The sequence below is a fragment of the Triplophysa dalaica genome, chromosome 17 (genome assembly GCF_015846415.1).
Source record: "Triplophysa dalaica isolate WHDGS20190420 chromosome 17, ASM1584641v1, whole genome shotgun sequence".
Lineage (NCBI taxonomy): Eukaryota > Metazoa > Chordata > Actinopteri > Cypriniformes > Nemacheilidae > Triplophysa > Triplophysa dalaica.
The window spans coordinates 10001722-10020245 of NC_079558.1; the positions used below are offsets into that span (position 1 = coordinate 10001722).

General features: G+C 37.3%; 1 protein-coding gene across 1 annotated transcript in view; it reads right to left on the bottom strand.

The window, feature by feature from the left end:
• fam20cb (FAM20C golgi associated secretory pathway kinase b) overlaps positions 1-4897 on the bottom strand; it is a 41492-nt gene extending 36595 nt beyond the window's left edge. The window contains exons 1-3 of the mRNA XM_056770830.1: positions 4015-4897; positions 3656-3831; positions 2919-2997 (exon numbers count right to left, since the gene is read on the bottom strand). Of these exons, the coding sequence (XP_056626808.1) occupies positions 2919-2997; positions 3656-3831; positions 4015-4535 (776 nt within the window). The 5' untranslated portion in view covers positions 4536-4897. The remainder of the gene's footprint in view (positions 1-2918; positions 2998-3655; positions 3832-4014) is intronic.
• Between the last annotated feature and the right edge of the window lie 13627 nt (positions 4898-18524).

Here is an 18524-nt window from a genome sequence, read left to right on the forward strand (position 1 = left end):
TAAGAGACTTGCGATATATCTTAGTTCTTGTTCTGGCTTGAAAAAACCAACAACAGAAACTTTCATAATATGGCCAAGAGATGCATTAAGATTTTTCAAAAGCCTTCTTCAGTGTTCCTTTAAAAAGAACAGCACACAACAACATTAGAGTGAGCACATAATGGCAGAATCTTTTCAGGTTGATCCAAGCAGAAAGCCACAAGAATTTAAAAGACACGTCTGTACTCATCAGAGAACGGTTGTAAAACGCATAATCACATCAGTTTGTGAAAACAATATTTAGAAATGTAATTAGAAGGTTCTAGGATGGGCGACGATGAAAACAGATGTTTTGAAGACGATGCGTTTTGACTTTGATTAGATTAGCAGTGGTGGTAAAAGGATAAACACCTCACAGAAGTTGAGATGTGAGATGTCCTTAAACAAGGTCGCATGAGTGCAGGTTTTCAAATCTATCAGTGAAAAATGAGAAGGCAAGAGAAAAGATGATCTCAAGAACAGGATGAGGTAGGAGTGTAAAGCTTGTGGTTTGAAGGAATGAGTGTCTTTGTTGGTGTGCTAATTATAGCAGGAAAAGGCTGGGCCCAGACCTTCTCTCTCTCTAATAACATTTATCAGCTTCTTGTCACCAAAGACCCATTGTTCTCATCTCTCCCTAAATACACCCCAAGCACAAACCAAGAACATCTCCCAAAGACTGAATCATTTGGGACTCACTCATGCGCAAAGTCACCTCACACAAGCTTACCTTTTCTTTACTATCAAAAATTTTGCAATGTACTATTCTTTGTCAATGTACATAACACAATGAACGTCAGCCTACAGAGAAATTATTGATCAACATTAAAAAGCTTCTTATATTGAAGTCTGCCAAGACTAAAGCTTGTTTTTATGAATACAGGATGTTTACAATTTGAACAATAGAATTATGGCCAATAAAGGAGGGCATATGGCCAAGCGGCACATCAGTAATGATTCAGTCACCCACATCCTGCATGCATTAGTCTTTAACTGCTGCTATTAAGGATGTTGCAGAGAAGATCTCAATGGTGCAACGAGACCACTAGGACATTCATTTTTGCCAGAGAAAGAAATAGAACCGTGTTTGAAACCGACAGTTAAAGCGCATGCAGATGGAGGGGCTGCTGCTCTAGATCCGACAACGACACTGAGATGCCATTTATAGATCCAGAAAATTACAGGGAGGCGAGTATTATTTGCGCTGAGGGCTTGTCAAATCCATAAAAACAACCTCCTTCCCATTGTAACCTACATTTCAGATGGGATATGATCCGTCCATTGACGGATATAAATCCTTTTTCAATAGCCCTGATCCCAGCATATTATCACAGGACTATAATAACAGCCATATCCAAATTGAATTGAGCAACTAAGCCAAAAATGTCACACAATGGCTGCGTGTCTGTCAGAAGGTTTAATAACAGAGTAAGGACAACTATAGAGGACAGGAAATATCTCACATTCACATTAGAGAGTTGGCTACTGTATATATTCTGTATTGAACTGAGAAACCATACAGTATCTGGAAAACAAAACCACAGGGTGTAAGAATCCTGTACATACTAAAAAACCGGTTAGACGGCATTAACTAGTGATGTCAAATTTAAGAGGTTGAGTAAAGCTATAGCAGTTCAGATTTGTAGCGCAAAAACAATATTTGTTACAGTTTAGAAAGAAACGTATCGACACAGTCGGACTGAAACCTATCATCTGCATTCTTCATAAAAAAAAAACCATTACTATTGTTCAACCTTCATGTTTATATGTGGGTTTTGCAAATATTTAAGCATTAAAAACAAACTTGGACAACACAATGTTTAAATGCAGTGGTTTTTTTTCATTTTCCGTACAGTAGAATATACAAGGTGTCAGTCCGACTGTGACATAATGGAAATATTTATTTGATATAATTTATTAGATCTTAATAGATGAATTGATGCAATAGTAAAAATACCGTAATTTAATAAAAGCTTGAAATTCAGTGACAGCTGTTGTATAAATTAAAGAACACACTTTTGCTAAGAAATTATAGCCAACTGTTTCTATTTTTAATTTCGAACCAATTCTGACAAACCCTTATTTATATAGCTAGCTAGACAACCTGGTTGGCACAAAATCTGTGTTTGACGGACTAAAATCAGTGAAATTCATAACAACAGCTTTCAAAAGGACACCGAAAATCAAATGTATATCATCAACAAAGGAATACATTGCACTGGCCCAAAACTCTCTAAGGCCCTGTTCAGACTTGTTTTACCTGTTTTACAATATAATCCTACGGAGAAACCGTGTTTTCAAAAACGTCCTAAGCACTAGCGCTGCCGTCTTTTAAGTTGAAAAAGTATAACTTTCCTGAAAAAAAAACGCCCTACGTCAAGCTTCTTTTCACAGCGAACCATGGAAGCGAGTAGTATGTCGTTTCCATAACAACATGTGAGGGAGGGGATTGGTCGAGCAGGATAAATCTTCAAAAATAAAATGCTGGCTGAAGCGCTATTTGGAACTTTCACTTTCAACAACTTTTGATTGCATTTCTATCGAGAAATAGTATTATAGTTTTTAAATATGTGATTTGTTTTTGCAAAGACGTTATCTGTTTGTAATTCAAGAACACTTTCGTTACACTGCCTATCTGTTTCTCTGGGCTGCCTTCGTGCACAGACGCTGACGAAGTCATGGAGTTCTGCTGCTGTTTGTAACCAAACACTGCCAGCATTTTTTTTTTACTAAAATAGCTCTTTTGTCAACTTTTTCTTGTCAAAAAAGACGTCAAGTGTTTTCATGGCCTAACACTGTCCCCGGGGCCACCCTGAATACATTCTTCATGCAATCTAAGTATTTTACCACATGATGCATTGAAAAAACCTTCCCATTATTATTTGGGTATTTTCACTCACTTCATGGGTTTAAATAGAGCCTGGCCATAGTTCTGGAATGTCATGATGAGCTTCAGCTGCGTGCCTCCGGATTTCATTGCTGAAAAGAGAACAAGAGTGATGCTTAACAACACTGGAGCCTTCTTACAATAAAACCATCTTTAAGACGAGACCCTTTTCGTGCAAATAGCAATAACAATGTGGAAGTTGTGCGGTAAGAAGTGTCAATAAAGCCAAGGAAAGTTCTTTGTCCTTTGATAACAGGGAAAAGGCAACAAAACACACTGTCCTTGACCTTGGTGAAGAAGCCTGTACAGAATTGTATGGCAATAACAAACAGATGAAGATGTTGCCTCAAATCAACAGAGAGGCAGTTGTGTTGCGCCCATACCAGTTTTTCATTGCTATTACTCTAGAATTATATTTTACATTCCTTCCAAAGGTTTTTAGACTCTTAACTACACAGCAGACATATTGACCCCGGGGGTCCACAAAAATGCAGCCCATCAGTCGTGTCTTTCTCTCCTACTTGAAGAGAGCCATGCTTGGCAGGAGATACTTTTTCACAGCGTGGTGTTTGATTAAATCTAAATTGCACACTCTTCTAATTCATTTACGCAGCTGGAATCCACTACCTGTAAATCTCAGTCCAATTTTATTGATGCACCCGTAGTCAGAATACAGGCAGCCATAATCTATTCCCAAAATGAACTATACTCAAATCATGCATCTTAAAATTGTGCATTTTATGGTCTTACCGACACTGGTAATCCGTTGCAAGACCAGGTCCTTCAGCATCGCATCAATGACTGGGTTATGCCTGGAGTACAGCTCATACCGGTTGATCCCAATGTGGAAGCGGAGCCAGTTTGGGTAGGAGTCCGAGGAAATCTCACCCGTAGGAGCATAATCTCCATCCTTCCGTTCTCCCTGCCTTTGGTGAAAAAAAGATGACATTCATTGCATTTGGGACATTTTTAATAAAAAATTCATAAGTTAGGGCAACAGTATCCCGTTTTCTTCTAAACTACAAGAAAACAGCATCTCGTGAGAGCTTTCTTTTTCAGATCAACATTTGTAAGCATTGAAGAGCATTAAAAAGAGATTCTACACCTACCACTCAGGATTTTCAGCAGCTTTTGGATCAAATCTTATATCAGTGTTGACATTAAACAGCGTGTCTTCATCAGTCAATGCAGGCAACGGCCTCGTGTATAAAGGATGCTGAAACAGAGCCGAAAGCTTTGAACCTCCGACGGCTGCGTTACTGAAGGCACCGTCCCGTGTCGCGCGCCGCTTCTCGTCACCTGTCTTCCACTGCTCGATTCTTCTCAAAGCCTCAGATTTCCCCCCGATGGTGATCTTTTCCAGTGAGTGAGAAGACAGATTTGAGTTTGGCTCGTTGCTGAAGTCTTGAAGTATTCTGAGCGTGTGTTTATTAGGCCAGCCGGACTCTGATCCCGGCTTGGCTCGATGCTTCGCCCAGTTCTGCGGCTCTGCGCTGGGCGCGTGAGAGCACGAGCAGGCGCCACTGCCCCGTCTCTCCAGCTTTGGTAGTAAGTCTATCATAATGTGCACTGAGCAGGCTATAAGAAACACCATTAAAATCAAGACGCGGAATTTTCGGAAAAGGATCATCTTCACTGTGTCCGGTTCAAGGAAAGATTTGTTGGGAATGGTAGGGATAAAAGTGAGCAAGCGCACTACATCGCCAACAGTACATAAAACACGGGCACCCAGTTTTATAAGGAGAACACATGAATCGCTTTCGTTTGCCAGTTTAAAGGATAAAAGCGATGATTTATTTGGCAGAGTCTGTCCGTTCAGCCACAACCATGTAAAACAAATCCGGTTATTTTCGTGCGCCTGCGATAAAAATCCTTCAGTGTGTTCAGGTACGATGAGTGGGCGACACGCGAAAATAATTCCCGCTCCTATTTTATTTAAACATTTAGCAAGTTGGGCATTATATTTCAGACGTCTGCGAGTTAATAAGCCCCATCCGATAAATCATCCACAAAAGTGCATGTTCGCAATGCCGAAAGCGCAGCGGTCCATCACACTGCTCCCAATGACCGGTCGCTTCGCGGAAATCTGCTACGGAGAAAACATATGTCGCTATTCATACAGCGCAAGAGATTTTTCTTCCACAGCTGCACAAGTTCACTCGATCTTTTGGATCCAGGATAAACCAATGCTGTTCAGCTGAAAGCGATGAGGCGCATGGTGGACCTGGCAGGTTTCGAGAAAGTGTTGCATCTCACCTCCTTCCGTCCACCAAGATCATTGGAGAAGTTTCAACGGTTAACCCAGAAGATTCAACAAACTGTAGACGTGAGCGCTGTGGTGACAAACGAAAGCGATTTTTACGCGTTGACAGGCGCTTGAGGAAATACCTCTGTCGGATGTCCAGGGTGGGTGTGTTAAATATCATGATGCTGAAGCCACTCCGAGAGAGCGTCACTCATAGAGGATTGGCTGAGCTTGAAAACAGCAGTATAGACAGGCAAGAATTGTTTCTTCCTGTAGAGTCAAACTGTGCAAGAAGAGGGCGTCTTAACACACTTCTGCTTATTATTGTCTGAAATGATTTCTGAAGTAGGGAAGAGCGGGCACGAAAGTACCATTTTCCATAAAAATGTCATTTTAAAAAGATACATTTTCAGAAAGAGATATATTTTTGCTGTGGTCTTTAACTCACAAGTGTGCTCTAGCCAATTTGTTCAAATGTTGAATTACTTTTGTATAATTTTACTTTGAAGATATTGAACATTGTTACATTTGACCCCTTCAGCATGGGACGAAAGTAACACACAGGTGGGTCAAAAGTAGCACACCAATATAAACTATATATATATATATAAACTAAAGATTTTTTTGTGTTTTCTGGTTTTTATTCATTTAACTGACAATGACCTTGTTAATATGTTACTGCAAACACCTTATGTTTTTGCAAAAAAATAAATAAATTACATTTCATTTTAAATTTCAGATTTATCACACGTTTAAAAAATAACCCGATAGTGCAAACTTTAATCGTTTCGAATATTTTATGATTGGCAATGTCACTGCATTTTATAAAACGTTTTAACACTATGAACAATATGAAAATTTTATTAAATTAAATCAGCATAATCTAAATACATTATCAAAGGGACTAAACATAACAAGCGTTACTTTCGTCCCGACACGAACTCTTGACATTTAAACCCGATTTACTTTTATAATAAGTCAAACTGTGTTACAGCACAGAATCACCTGTAGATTGATCATTACCAGTGTTGGGTAAGTTACTCTGAAAAGTAATTAATTACTAGTTACTCATTACATATTAAATAGTGTAACTAGATTACTGTCCAAATTACACTGTCCAAAAAGTATTTAGTTACTCATTACTAATTACTTTCTATATCCTACATCAACCTTAGTTAAGTGATTCAAGGATAGACATGAAACGGCTTATTTAATTAATTCATATAAATAATATTATTAACTGACCAAAGTATTACAAATGTGAGAATTATACATTAAAGCACAGATTTTAAAGTAAGACTTTGAATTTTGATGTCAATTACACTATTGCACACGCATATATTTCACAAAGTATTTAGTTTAATTGCATCAAAAGTAACTGTAATTAAATTACAGAAAACATACGAGTAATCCCTTACTTTACGTTTTTCAATGGAAAAGTAATTAAATTACAGTAACTAATTACTTAGTAACTAGTTACACCCAACACTGATCATTACTGTGACACATTAAAGGAGAAAAACATGTTTTTAATTAGAAAAAAAGCACAGCTTTAGAAATTTACTTTCCGTGCTCAAAAACTGTTTTCTTGATCTAACTGCGGGAAACGATGACGAATTACGTGATATTCGGCAGCACGGTTAAAGGTTGCGTGCTGAACATGACGTCAAAGCTTGAATCCGTAATCGGGGCTCTGAGTAAATCGCTATGTTACATTCGTCCCGCGTTACTTTCGTCCCCGCTCTCCCCTACTTTAGCACGCACGTTCACATACGTCCAACCACTTTCTTTCCACATCAGTTTGGACATTTCTTACGAATTTCGGAAGCACTTTATTTCACACTCTTGTTTCCCATGTGCATATACTATGTACTTATTACAGTAAAGATACTAACTGGGTTATAACTAGGTACTAACCCTGAACTTATCTCAAAACCTAAACGTATACCATGTAGTTACCTTATACATCCCAGTAGGCCTACTTTCTTAGGTAAGTACTCTGTAGGTACACGTACTGTAAAATAAAGTGCAACCCATATTTCTTAGGAAGATGCACACATGAGGTAAAACAATATATTTAAAAAAATTGACAGTGAAGAAAGGGAAAAATATGTTTTATTTACTCACCCTCGTGTCATGTCAAACCTGACTTTCTTTCTTCTGCAGTACATAAAAGAAGATATTTTGATGGCCCCCACTGACTTTCATTCATGGACAAAAAAACACTATAACATTTCTCAAAATATCTTTTATGTTTCACAGAAGAAAGAGTCACATACAGGATATATATACACATATTCTAATATAGTAGACATTCTAAAAACAATATTAAAAAAGATAAATTAAAATAGAGAAAAACTGCTTTATCAGGTTATTAAAATTGTCCCACATGACACTTACAGGTGCAATTTCTCTGATTTAAAATTTACTATCAGGCATGTGTTTAGGTAAAATGATCATTTTTGTTTCATTCTGTGAACTACTAACAATTATTTTACCGAATTTCATTTCTATTTGCATTTATTTGCAGAAAATGAAAACTGGGCAAACAGGTATAACAGAAAAAATGCTTAAATTGTTCATGTTTAAGCAATACAACACTAATATGTCCATGCATTTAGGAAAAGTTGAAAAATATTTTTTTATCTGCCAACCTCATTTTTTATCACAGTTTTATGTCTTATCATGCTGTCAGTCTTTCACATTGCTGTTGGATGACTTTATGTCACTCCTGAGGTTTGATTTCGTTGAAATTCAACACTGAAATGGAATGATCGCAATACATCTAAAAATGCGAATTTGAATTGAAAATTTGGAGTGTTCTCTTCATTGAAAATATATAAAAAATATAGGAATATTCTCTCCTGAGAGCAAAGCAGAGTCCAATTTCTAAAGCGGTAATAGTGAATCCGTTAAGTACAGTATAAAATTTTAAAAACAATAAAACCCCATAAAACGCTACGTATTTTTCTATAATAAAATCCCTAAAATTTCTATAATATTATACAATGTTTAGTACAATTTATACAACAATGCAATGACAAACACTAACGCATAAATGGCACATGACTTCAACATGATCATGTGTCCCCAAATACAAAAGGTTCCGTTCAGTGCACAGACAACAGTAATTACCTAAACACACCAATTCATTATTAGGTCAAATGTCACTTTTCAGACAAGAGAATTGACAGAGAGGACAATAAAAGGCCGATTGTCTCCACAAGATATGAAATTTCCTTTGCTATTTGGTAACAATAGTCTAAAACAATGTGTTATTTGTTGGTTTGATGTTTGCCTGAGGAAAGGCCTAATTATGAGCACTGATTTCAAACAAGGTTAGATTTCACTGTGAGAGAAAGCTTCTTTTCTTCCCTCAATCACACTGTTGTATTTTCTACGTTAGCTCCAACTTCTGTCAATCTATGGAGCCATAACAGTTAGCCTCCTGCGAGGTCTGGCCATAACACGAACATAACTCTCCCCGTAACAATAACTCGACAGCGTCCTTCGCCTAAGACCACAGTGTTGTATCAAAAAGGATTTCAAAAACATCTCTGAGATAAGTCATTTAAAGCAGAACGCACAGCTGAGGCACTGACTTGATGCTGGGTACACCTCTGCCTCATCTCTCTGTGGCATGCAGGCCAGTTGGCAGATTGGCACAGGCTAGAGAGCTCTACAGATGGCAAAAGGCAACAGAGGATTTGTTCCTTTCAAAGCGCTGACTACAGCAGAGGCTGTAAATAAGCCAGAATAGATTTATGACCACTTCTGTATGTCTCTGCAAGGTATCAGGGTGGACCATTAGATACAGTTCTATGGACAGAGATAGGGGATTATTCTGAAGATATAGATAGAGATATAGATAGGGAGAAAGCAAGATAGCATTGGATGACAAGTCTATTCATTATTTAGTCTGAGATTTATACGGTACTTCGCCTCAATGTTGATAGTGTTTGGTGGCTTAGTGGGTGTTAAAATGATTATGGAGTACACAATATTTTATAATTAAAATGAGTTGGATCAAAATAAGCTCTTCTTTAGTAAGTACACTTAAAAGTCCAGTGTGTTATTATTTGGAGGATCTATTGACAGAAATGCAATATAATATACATAACTGCAGTGGTGTTTTTTTTTTTGCATATTTGTCATGCTTAAATGATTCAGATCATCACACAAATTTTTATATTACTCAAAGAATTCAGTTTTTTTTTACAAAATGCACTTTTTAAATGACGTTTTTATTTATTAGGGGAAAAAACTATCCAAACATCTTTGACCCTATGTGAAAAAGTAATTGCCCCCCTTGGTAAATCATGAATTAACTGTGATGAATTGAATAACTGAGTTACATTTTGCTAGCCACACATAGAGCCCAATTACTGCCAGATCTGTTGAATTAAGAAATCACTGTCTGACAAACTGAAGTAGTCTAAAAGAAAAAACACATCATGACGCAATCTGAAAAAATTCAAGAACAGATGAGAAACAAAGAAATAGAAATAAATCAGTGTTGAAAGGGTTACAAAGCAATTTCTAAGGCTTTGGGACTCCAGCAAACCACAGTGAGAGCCATTATCCACAAATGGAGAAAGCATGGAACAGTGGTAAACAGTCCCAGGATAGGCCGGCCTACCAAAATTACTCCAAGAGCTCAACGACGACTTGTCAAGGAGGACATAAAAGGTTCCAGGACAACATCTAAAGAACTGCAGGCCTCTCTTGCTACAGTTAAGGTCAGTGTTCATGATTCTACAATAAGAAAGAGACTGTGCAAAAATGGCATCCATAATTGAGTTCCAAGGTGAAAGCCACTGCTGACCACAAAAAACACAAAGGCCCGTCTAACGTAAAATTTGGCTAAAAAAACATATTGATGATCCCCAAAACTTTTGGGCAAATATTCTGTGGACTGATGGGACAAAGGTTGAACTTTTTGCAAGGTGTGCGTCCCATTACATCTGACGTAAAACTAACACAATATTCATAAGAAGAACATCATACCAACAGTCAAACATGGTGGAGGTAGTCTGATGGTCTGGGGCGAATGGCCATAATTGATCGAACCATGAATTCTGCGCTCTACCAGAAAATCCTAAGAGAATATCCAGGAGTCAGATGGTGACCTCAAGCTTTGACGCACTTATGTTATTCAGCAGAACAATGATCCAAAATACACCAGCAATTCCACCTCTGAATGGCTATAACAATCTAAATAAAGGTTTTGGAGTGGCCTTTTCAAAGTCCGGATTTAAAATCCAATTGAAATGCTGTGGAATGACCTTAAAAGGCTGTTCAGGCTCGAAGACCCTCCAATGTGGCTGAATTTAAACAATTCTGCAAAGAAGAGTGGGACAAAATTCCTACACAGCGATGTGAAAGATTTTCGCAAATGCTTGATTGCATTTGTTGCTGCCAAGGGGGGCACAACTAGTTATTAGGTTTAGGGGGCGATTACTTTTTCACATAGGGTCAGAAATGTTTGGATTGTTATTTCCCTTATAATTAAATAAAACCACCATTTCCCAACTGCATTTTGTATTTACTCTGGTTTTTTTTGTGTAATATAAAAAATAGTTTGATGATCTGGATCATTTAAGCATGATAAATGTGCACAAAAAATTTTTTTGAGGAAGGGGGAAAATCCTTTTTCACACCATGAAGCGTTGTGTTTTTATTACCTTAGAATTAGCTATTTCTACCAACATACACCGCAGCTCCTTTGCATGGAATGGGGCATGTTGTTTTTCTACAGAAGTCTTAAACAGAAAAACTACTCTACAGAGCGCATTTAGTAAATACATTATCTCCTTCAGCAAAGAAGCGAAAACGTTACAACAACTTAGTTCTGCGTCAGCCACAGTAGTGCTTTGAAAGGGAGGAGTGGAGTGAGCCATTGGTTGCAATTTGTGATCTCACCACTAGACGACGCTAAATTTCATACACTAAACCTACAATACAATTTCCAAATAATATTTAAAAGAGATTTTGTTCTGCTTAGCAATGCAAGAATTAAAGTGCTGTGGGAAACATGCAAAATAAAAAACACTAAAATGCTGGGTTTTTTCAACCAAGCATTAAGACGAAAGTGACAAACCCAACCCATTGGGTTGTAAATTTACCTATGTTGGGTTGGTTCAACCTTATATGCGGGGTTGTTCTGTCTCTTTGTTGGGTCAAATATTAAGATATTGTGGGGTAAATTTAACCCAACATTTTAGGAATTCTTCCTGTTTTATTTGACATATTTTTGATAAACGATGAGGTACTGGAATTTTACAAAAATGGATTTACAAAAATTACATGAAAACTTTACATGTTTTTACGAAAATAAATTATAGTTTTTAGAGTGAGGAGATTACATAAATACACAGACTGATAGATATTAAACTGTATTATTAAAATAAATAAATAAATAAAAAATTAAAAAAAAATTTGTCCGATAGAGATGCCACAAACTTATAAAAAGATAAAGGAAATGTTAGAAGACATTTTGCTGATCTGAAATCTTCTAAATTATATCATAAATATGTTCATTAATCGTTGTGCATTTTTGTATATATTTTTTTATTTCCTTAAAATAAATTTACTATTATTTTAACTGTCTTGCCATGCTTTGAAAGCTTTTGTAACAAAAATCCTTCTGTGCCAGAGCATACTGTAGTTCGTAAAAAAAAAAAATTATATATTGATTCATACAGAAGAAAAATGTAATTTAAACTTTTTAATCTTGGTATACACAGCCAGTGGTTTAATTCACAAAGTAAAACAGTGTTATGGGATATAAGAAATAGGGTGATTTTTATAATAGGAGAGGAAGTAAACAGTCTTGGACCAGCAGATCTGTGGTTACACACAAGACTTAAATAGGCCAGCGCAGTAACATTATGAAAGCTATGCCTATCACAGTATACTCTAACAGACCCCTCACCCGAAGTCTCTTTTCTGTCTTTGTCTTGTTTATTTATAGCAATGTTTTACAACTACAACTCTTGGGAATATATATTTGTTTAGGCAGTAATCGAAAAGTGAGAGGTCACATAAACTAGCACTACTGTGCAATGTTTGTGTCTTGAGTGGATGATCCAGAGGAATAAATCGCACACTACAGGCCCCATATAACACTATAATTAGCTCTGCGCGGATGGTTTTAATGAGTGTGAGGTTTTGATGGTGAAGCTTTTGAGCTCAAATGATTTCGTTAGGCTTGTGTTTATTACAGTGTGTGGGTTTTAATGTGCGTCCCTAAGGATGGCCGGTCAGAACTGACTATAGTAACAACCCCCTTGCCCTGTCCAAATAACAGTAATCTTTGCCACACTGTTTGTTATTTTGCTCAAGTGCTATATATATGCGAAGCTGAAAATGACAGCCAAGGGAATTTGGGTTAGTTTTTAAAGACTAGCATCACTGAATGCAGAAACTCTGCATGATTTGAAAGATGCACGGCTATTCATTCACGAATTCAATCGGATGACCAGGATAAATCAATAAAAAGGTCGACCTGATATATAATTTTTATTTATTTGACAGTAACAATAGTTTTTTGAACTATTGATTGTTAGAGAAAATCAACACTGATCTTGAATGTTTTCTATTCCTCTGTGGCCAACATTGAAGTTTTTAACTGTTTCTAAAATCATACTTTACGATATATTTACAATTATATTTTATAATAAATGGTAATTTTTCATTAATTAATAATAATTAATGTTGTTTCATTTTATTTTTTATTTAGTTAATTTTTTCGTTTGTAGCAAAGTTTTTAACTGCTAAAATTGTACAGGTTCAAAACACACACAATGATTAATTAAGTAACTGGGATTTGTTTAGTAACTTTTTGTTTAGATGCTAACTATTTTGTTTCTGTTTTTAAAGATTTTGATATAATAATATATATTATGTGAATATCGTTTGATTTTTTGTTCGTTTAAAAACCATAGATAAGTAAAGCATTCATATTATTATATTTTATTGTTTCATTTGATCAAAAATAACATGATTATTAAAACATAATTCATAATATTTATCGTTTCATTTTTAATAAAATGTTGTAATAAAGTTAAGCAATTTTTTCAATGAACGCAATTTTTTTTATTTACATCGATTATTAAAAATTATCAGCCAGATATCAGTTACCCATTGATCTTCTTCAAGCTGTGATGAATATTACTCTTGTATCAGACTATAGATTTGTATATCTCAAGGTAATTGAATATGGGTTGTTCTCATTAGCACATATGTGAACATGATTGCACATGTCTGTTTACAAAGATTGTCTGCTAAGCCCTGTTTTACCTTCAGCTACATTCTGTAGGCCTTAATGCAGCAATAACCGTTGTGTTTAGGATTTTATTATATATTATTCAACAGAATAAATTGATGTGCCAGTGCAGATGATTGGGGTGTAGAGCTTTCTGTGAGAATGAGAGTCCAGCGTCTTCAGACTTCACCTTTATATCGGCGACCACCTGCTATTTTAACCTTGTGATGAGTCAGAAATCAACTATGGGTGGAAGGTTACTCCCATGGGTCTGTTGCTATTCATGTGCTCTAAAGTTATCTCTCTCTCTCGCTTCTCTTGTTTCTTAACACCCTCTCTTTCATTATTTCCCTTTATCTTCTCATCAGAAGTCAAAGCTGAGCAGGGATTTGTTTTAAAGACAGTTCTTCAAAGAGCTTAATTCAAAGTAGTTTTCATGATGTATATTAATTTCAAGAAGTATAAAACATGTATGTCTGACTCGCTTTATTGATGTTTTGACAGGCGTTCCCATGTGTTGTGTTGACGTAGCGCTATTAAAACCGGGCGTTTCAAACTTCTTCAACTTTTCATTAGGTGAACTTTCTGCCTGCTACCTTGAATGTTTCTTTCGCTAGAATTGTTGCACTCACATCTCCCCTACATGGCAATTATGTGAGTGCTGACTCTGCAGGTTATCTTCTAGCAGTTATAAGTTAGCAGACACCCAGCTGTGGCAGGTAGCGCTGCACTCTAAGACCTTTATTACCAGGGCTGTCTTCATGCAAAATGTCACTATGGTGCATTGTTAGGAGGCTAGAACCCCTGCATAAACATGAGGTCACGGCACGATGACAGACGCTTTTCTGCCAGAGATAGATAGAGGGAGCTGACAGGTCACAGCGACTTGACTCCTAGCTCAGTTATTTAGTATATCACTGAATAGTGCACATCAACGTGAAGAAGATTCTGAACCCGGTGCAATACTTGCCCCCTCAGAACCGCAAAGACCGTTACCTAGACATGCTTCATTTTTTATTTCATAAACAGTTGCTGCAAAATAAGAATTGTAGATGTAGTTCTTTAAAGTCTTTACAAGATAAAGTTTATGATAAAGAACATTTATTAAACAACTGACCTACGGAAAATATAAAGATTAAGTTCTTTGGCGTAGGCCCATCTGTAGCTAGCATCAGGAGGGTCGCAGATTCTTGCACTTCCTGCCTGAAGATAAAGGCAGGGGCGTAGCTAACACCCTCAAGATTAATGGACAGAGACTATCCTGGTGGTCAACTGCGAACGGAAACATAGATTAAGATCTTACTGTTGTATGAAGATTGGTTCAGCTGGTTCAGAATGTAGCAGCGCTCCTCGTCTTCCAAGAGCCCAAAAGGGGCTTCTTATCCCTGCATTGGCTACTGGTTGAAGTCTGTATCAGATTCAAGTCACTAATGCTTGCCTACAGGACTATCACTGGATCTGCACCGGCATACTTCTCTCCCTCCTACACACCTACATCCCATCAAGAACCCTGCGTTTAGGCAACGAGCCGAGTCTTGTATTGCCTTCTCAAAAGGGTAGTTAATCGCTTTCCCGCTCATTCTCCTTCACAACTCCTTCCTGGTGGAACATTCTTCTTATCTCAGTCCGGTCAACCACATCTCTCACAACATTTAAAAAACTACTTAACACCCATATCTCTTCTATGAATACTTGTGGAAACTAGGAACTTGGTATTAGCACCTATTGTATTATTTCTCCTGTTTGACATATTATTGCTCCCTGAACTTTCTGTAAGTCACTTTGGATAAAAGCGTCTTCTAAATGACTGTGTAAATGTAAATGTTTTAATGGGTCTGAAATGTCTCTCTTCAGAGAATACAGACATTCTTAGGTTCTTGCAACGCTAAATGGGATCGTAATGCTCTCGCACATACTTAAGTGGTTTTGTACGTTTGCCAATTACAGGCTTAAAAATAGTACTGTTGCTTGAAGACGTCTGAAGACAGAATGCTAATTCAGAGACCATGAGGTCTGAGAGTCGCCTTGTGGGATACGGGTCCGGTGTGGGCGCAATATCTGTTATCAGACTCACAAAGAGACAGTGTGTATAAAGAGGGAGGAGGGCTTTACTGGTTTGCTTCAAATAAAAGCATGTTGAAAGGGCAATGAAAGTGTTATGTAAAAACATGCTTTTAAAGGACAGTTCACCCAAATTAATGAAATGTTTTATTTGTTGACACTCATGTGGTTCAAAACAAGTATATGACTCTTTCTTTTATGGAACACTAAAAATATTTTAAAGCAACACTTTGTAGTTTTTTTAACCTTAAAATGATTTCAGTGGTAGAACAACCCTCAACTGGACAAATTCTACTCACGCTGCTATCTGAGCAGCCAAATAGCTTCTACAAACAGTAGAACTCAACTCAAAGTTGAGTATTCGGGTTGGTACACACAGCCCTGCCCATCCCCTGACTGTGGACGAATGCAAAATGGTTTCCAAACAATGTCTCTGCATTCGCCGGTTTCATCAGTTTAGTCGTCAAGTTCAAGTGTATTGTGTTGCCCACGGGGAAGCTTATAAAGCGACATTATTTACCACACTGGTAACAGACAATTGTGCTTATCAACCACATGGGGGAGCCGTGAGCAAAAGTTCAATAGTGTGGCTTTAAAGGTGAACTGTGTAAGTAACAGAGACCACTATTGGCGTAGTTCGAAATTGCAACCTAAAGCTCCGCCACCATCCTCTCCCTTCTATTAGAGTAGCTAGGGTTGCCGTCACAGGACAAAAGGGTTCAATAAATGATAGCGGCCACTATCGGTGGTGTTGATAATTGCAATCTACATCTCACAGGCGAACAACACACTGAAGTTACGGACACAGGACAGAGATGTCGTCGTCTGAGACAGCAGAGAGTAACCTTTGCAAATCAAGTGACGAGGTTTATTTACAAAGAAAAACAAATTAATTAAATTGACTTAATTCATTATTTACTCTAATCGTTATAGTGAAAATTATTGTTACTTGTATAACATTGTGTCAGTGATGTATTCGCTTATTTTGCATAGCATTTTTTGGCACGGTAACTTGGTTCGTAACATACAGCCTATTTAAACCGCTTGCTAATGCTAAAGTAAGGCATCACCCCAATTGATCAATTGTATCTTCTCAAATCTTCGTTGACACTGTATTACTGATAAACTATGCAACGTGGAAGTTTGGATTTTATCCTATCAATTATTAAATTACACATTTGTATGCACAGAAGCTAAGCAGTATTATAATATAATTTACACCCGATGTATGCAAATTATGATTGTAAAAATGATTTCTAACTTGATTTGCACACGGCCATGCAAAAAGGAATTATAGTACAATAACAAAGTGCTAAAAACAAGAAAAACTCACTTGATGCTCATGCTCATCTATTAGCTAAAGCTATCAAACAAACACTTCACTTATATAGCGGAAATTAGACAAACTTACCGGTCCAGCAGAAAGCTTGCAACTTCGGCGTCGCTTAGCAAACCCTTTTCCTGCTTCAGTGCCCTTCATTTGGGAAAAGCCATGCCTATGTTTATTCGGGTTTTCTGCCGTTTTTTGTCTCGACTTCGCCTTGCTGCGTCGTATTTTCTCTTTTTTGAACGAACAGATTGACGCTCTAACGGCTCTTGTGCGGAGTATGTGTGGTCCGCCATTAGCGCAAATTTTGCTTCTTACTGCAACAAAGAACCGTTTATATTTCTACTAAAAAACACGACAAGTAAATGCTGTTATTGTTCTTCCTCTTCTTCTGCTAATCCTTCTATGTAGTCGCTTTGAAGCTGCCCCAAAAAACAGCCGAAAAGAAGAACATATTCTCGCGCATCCTTCGTTTTACGAAACGCGCTCAGTTTGTCTGTGTAGTGCTACTATAGAAACATGGCTGTGCACATTAATAAATTACATGTAAGGGTGTGCCCGCGGTGTATATACATAAAATGGCTCATTGTAAGGTAATATAAACATTTCGTTTCATTTTGTAAGGTATTTCTTCACCACTCACAACTTCACGAGTTCACCTACACAGATAACAGTGATATAGATAGGGATAATGATAAAGCTTGGTTATGCGTATTTGGCGTGCTGTCCGGGAAGCAGGCTCCGAGCTCGCCAGATCTATCCGAGCCCGAAACACTCTACCTTAGTACGGGTGAGTGCGCCGAGCTCGGAACCGGTCTGAGCCCAGAGCACACCCCCCGGGTTCCTGCAGGATAATGAGCTTGGCAGAGGAGCCGGGGTGGGGGAGGGGTGCTTAATCTTAGGAGAACGAGCAGGTAAGATGGTTTCCCTATTTATTAGCTAGCTCGCTAGGCTGATTGTGTATACGTTGTGATTGCTGATTACACACCAGCTGGCTGGTTATATGCTCCGGCTCCTCCCGAACTTTGTTAATTAAACATCATATAGTTTTGTATTATATATTACATTTAGGTGAATAAATCCTTCAAAATCCTACACATTGTACCTTTAAGAAATGTTTGAGATGTCTCATAATTGCAGTATTTTATTTTTCTTCTTTGGGATATAAACCTACAAATGCCTTCCATATTAAAAATGTGAGAAAGCATATTCAAATACAAAGCTCTTAGCTTAAAACTTTCTTTTAAAACAAAAATCTTCACATCAGCAGGGGTTAGGGCAAGGACACACTGGGACGACATGGGATTTTCTAATGACACTTGAGAAGGCAATGCCCTAGTCACTCTTCAATAAAGCTTTGTGCTTTGAGTGACCTGTAATGCCTCCAGGGAAAGTACCTCACACAAGTCAAGACTTTCGTTTTGGTTTGTTTTCTTTTTGTTATTAAGGTGTACTGTTATTTGCCGTCTTTAGTATGTTGCACTGTAGAAATTTTGCTTTAGTCCGTAAAAATGAAATATTGCATGTAAGAATTTACTGTACTCTGGATTACGAAAGATTTGACTTCGTGAAATAAATAGATATCTCATTAAAGTGGTAGTTTACCCAAAATTATTGAATTATTTACTTAGCGTCTTGTCATTTGACCAGTATGACAATTCTTCTGCAGAAGACAAAAGACATATTTAACCAATAACACTGTGAATAAACAACATTGGCC